This window comes from Arachis stenosperma, chromosome 10 (genome assembly GCF_014773155.1).
Source record: "Arachis stenosperma cultivar V10309 chromosome 10, arast.V10309.gnm1.PFL2, whole genome shotgun sequence".
Classification (NCBI taxonomy): Eukaryota; Viridiplantae; Streptophyta; class Magnoliopsida; order Fabales; family Fabaceae; genus Arachis; species Arachis stenosperma.
The window spans coordinates 109,221,339-109,225,432 of NC_080386.1; the positions used below are offsets into that span (position 1 = coordinate 109,221,339).

At 41.8% G+C, this 4,094-nt stretch overlaps 1 protein-coding gene across 1 annotated transcript; it reads right to left on the reverse strand.

Annotated features, from left to right (window-relative positions):
- Window positions 1-2,784: 2,784 nt before the first annotated feature.
- Window positions 2,785-3,684, reverse strand: LOC130957449 (uncharacterized). The gene has a single exon (XM_057884307.1). The coding sequence runs from the start codon at window positions 3,682-3,684 to the stop codon at window positions 2,785-2,787; it is 900 nt and encodes a 299-aa protein (XP_057740290.1).
- Window positions 3,685-4,094: the final 410 nt, after the last annotated feature.

Sequence of the window (4,094 nt, forward strand, 5' to 3'; positions counted from 1 at the left end):
AACCTCCAAAAGCTCCCAATTACACAATAATCAAACTATACACATAAATCACCACAAATCAACCTAGGACTTAACATAAATCAAATTTCACAAGGGTTTAGTATCTCTTACCTCTCCCAACAGATTTGATGGCCAAAATCCAAGGCTAAGTAAGGATTAGAGCAAACCTAAACATCCAAAATCACAAAATCTCATTTACCCCAAAACCCTGTATTTTCAAAACATTGAAGGGAGGAACAGAAAAGATTTCGTGGTTACCTTACTACTTTGTTTGGTGGGTTTTGTAGAGCTCGTCCCAAGGAACGCGTAGCCGCAAACGGTACGGCGATCGGAGCTCTGTAGCTCAAGATATTGCGAAAAGAAGAAAGGGGGTGAATAGTATTTCTTCTTCTTCCTCCTCTCCTCTAAATTTCTGAAGTGTGTGTGTGTTTAATGATGAATGGGTTCATTAATGAGCCCTTATATATGTGGGACTTGGGCCCAGTTTAATCCGCTAGCATTTTTAGCCCGTTCTGCCCAACTTGGGCCAAATCTTTAACACTAACGTCCGGTTTTTCATTTCTAATATATTTCTAAGAGGTTTGATCGTTCTCACTGTTTCTCGCATAGTACCGGGCAGACTTGAACCGGTTCGACTATTGGTTCGACTGCCGGTTCACGATTTTTACGGTTTTTCGCAGAAAACGCATTTTCTGACTTGGAAGGACCTACTGAGTTCAAAAATCATATTTAAATCCCCAAATTCTCATCCTAACTTTTTGGAATTTAATTTGGGCATTTAAATAATTTTATTCGTAAAAATGCCGGTTCTTACATCCTCTCCTCCTTAAAAAGATTTTTGCCCTCGAAAATCCGGATCACGTGATGTAATATATATATATATATATATATATATATATATATATATCCTCCATGAAGCATCCTACTTTTGACATTGCCAACTTAACAAGTTGCCAAAGCATCTCATTCACCATCATCCTACCATGTCGGTTTTCTCTCTCGCCAACTCCTCTAGAGAATAGTTCACTCGGATAGGCAAAAAATAAGCGGATTTGGTTAAGCGAACCACGATCATCCAAACCACATCAATCCCAACCTAGTCCTCAGCAAACCGGTCACAAGGTCCATCGCGATTCCTTCCCACTTCCACTGAGGAATCTTAAGAGGCTGCATCATTCCTGACTGCTTCTGATGCTCTATCTTTGCCTTCTGATGGGTCCATGCTTAGATACCACTGTAGCTACACCACCTTTCATCTCAGGCCACCAGAACATCTTCTCTATGTCATACTACATCTTCGCACTTCCAGGATGAATAAGGAATCCGCTGTAGTGAGCCGCTGACAACAAGTCTTGCCTCAAACTCCCGACATCAGGTATGCAAATTCTTCCCTTATCTCTCTACAGTCCTTTACCATCCTTAGTGAAATCCTCACGCCCCTTATCACCAACTGGTTGGAACAATTCCTGAAGCTGCCGCTCATCTTGCTGAGCCTTTTGGATTCTCCGTCTTAAACGTGCTTAAAATCTGCAACTGGCTCAAATAAGCTCTTCCGGCAACTTCACCAATATCCATCTTAAGATCCACAAACTTTTCCACTAGCTTCTCTTCCTTAATTCTCATCCAAGCAATTGTTAAAGACCTCCGACTCAAAGCGTCTGCGACCACCTTTGCCTTTCCACGATGATAACTCATTTCAGAATCGTAGTCCTTAAGCAATTCCATCTATCTTTTCTAACGCATATTAATCTCTTTTTGATCAAGGATGTACTTGAGACCCTCATGATCAGAAAAGACGCTAAACCTCACTCCGTACAAGTGATGTTTCTAAATCTTCAGTGCAAACACAATTGCCACTAACTCCAAGTCATGTGTTGGGTAGTTTACCTCATGCGGTCTCAACCGACGCCACGCATAAGCTACCACATTTCGGGGTTGCATCAACATGCAACCTAAACCCTTCCGAGAAGCATCACAGTACACTTCGAACGGTTCATGCGGTTCCAATCAAGACTAAAACAGGTGTTGAAGTTAACTTCTGCTTCAAAGTTTGAAAACTCGCTTCACACTACGACGTCCAAACAAAAGGCACTTCCTTTCTTGCCAACTTAGTCATCGGTAATGCAATTCGAGAAAACCCTTAAATGACTCTCCAGTAATATCCGGCTAAACCCAAGAAGCTTCTGACTTTTGTCACAGTTGTCAGTCTTTCCCATTCCATCACCGTTTTCACCTAAGAAGGATCTACGGCTATTCCTTCCTTGCTCACTATATGACCTAAGAGCTTCACTTCTTCCTTCCAAAACTCACACTTAGACAACTTAGCATACAAATTTTGCTGCGTTACTCTGATTATTGTCATTACGAATCCAAAAATTTTTCTTAAATCAAATACCGGTTTTGTAATATTTTTCAAAACCTTTAAAACAAGTCCAATCTAACTGATGCCATTGTTAAAACCTTATCAAAAAAGTCAAAAACTTTTTAATTTGTAAATCAATTATCTTAAAGCCCGATTTTCCTAACCAAAATTTGAATCCTTGTTGATAAGCTAGATTTACAACCAAAATCACAAGTCAACAAAATTCTAGGACTCACTTTCCTTTTAAATTCATGTCGTTTAATCAAAAGTTTCTGTCCTAGTTTCAAAACCAAATCATTCAAACCAGAATTTCAAACCAGGTTTAAAAATTCATCTAATCTTTAAAACCTTTTTCGACACGAACAACGATAGTATATACTATGAAGGTAAGTTGAGGTTTGGCCATCAGCTTCGTAATTACCTCAATCCTGTTGTTGTGATCGACCCGCCTCAGGTGTTCTTCGGAGTGGACAATCTCTAACCAAATGTCCTGGTGCGCCACACTTGTAACATAGTTTCTTATCCAATTGGCACGGCCTATTTGGATGGTAGTTTCCACACTCCTGACATTTCATATTAGGGGAATAAGCTCTTGACCGCTTCCCTTCACCATATTTCTTAAGGTTTTGTCCCCACGGTCCAAGGTTGTTATCGCGTTCCCTACTAGTGTTTACTCCATGAGTGTCCCTTGACGAGGCTACCGTCTTCGCGTTCTCTTCAACCATTCTGGCCTTGTTCACCAGATCGAAGAAAATACGGATCTCCATAGGAGCCACAGCCATCCTGATCTCCATAGAGAACCTACAAAGTTCCTCGAATTTGCTTGTATATTCTGCCACCGACAAGGAACCTTGCTCCAGCTGCAATAGTTCCATCTCCTTTACTTCCCTTGCAGACTCAGAAAAATACTTCTTGTAGAAGGCCGTTTGGAACACATCCCAAGGGACGTGGGCATTTTGAAGCTGTAACAAGTGGCACTCTGCTTGCCACCAATGTTGGCCATCTTCCCGATGCTGATAAGTAGTAAACTCCACGTATTGGTTGTGTGGGACATGCTGTGCCTGCAGTGCACGCTCCATTGCTTGGAACCAGTTGTCCGCTTCTGTGGAATTTGTTGAACCTTTGAAACTTGGCGGATGCACCTTGAGAAAAGTCGCTAAGGTCATCGGAGCACCTCCCGTGTTGTCTCCACTCCCTTCAGCATTGTCATCCGTATTTCCTTCGCCATTCCCGTTTCTGTTTCTGGCCGGTTGGCCTAACCTCTGCACAACTTGCAGAGTCACAGCAGCGTTAGGCTCCATGGTGTTCGCAAGGTTCGCCATTACCGCCATGAACTCGGCATGGTTATCGATTGGTCGCTCATTCCTACTCTCTCTTCGTGAACGTGTATGACCTCATCCGCGAGTAGCCATTAGGATTCCTATCTTCACCAAACATTCGATATCAAGGTGATTAGTCTCAATATCAAAGGCCTAGTGCTTCAATTATCCCAAAAAGGCACTCACAAACAAGCATGCTATGAAATATCAAGTAGATAACCTAAATAGCATGAAAGAAAATGACCTAGAGTATGCAATGAAGAATAATTGGTCCATCCCTCAGGCTCACGAGGACGAACCGCTCTGATACCACTAAATGTAACACCCCAATTAGCCTAAGCCTTACCTCGCGTCGTAAAGCAAAGGTTAATCAAAGGTTACGACAATTCTAAGCTTATACATATAATATATAT

Excerpts from the sequence above, each read along its gene's own strand:
- LOC130957449 (XM_057884307.1), bottom strand. The coding sequence starts at position 3,684 with ATGGCGAACCTTGCGAACACCATGGAGCCTAACGCTGCTGTGACTCTG.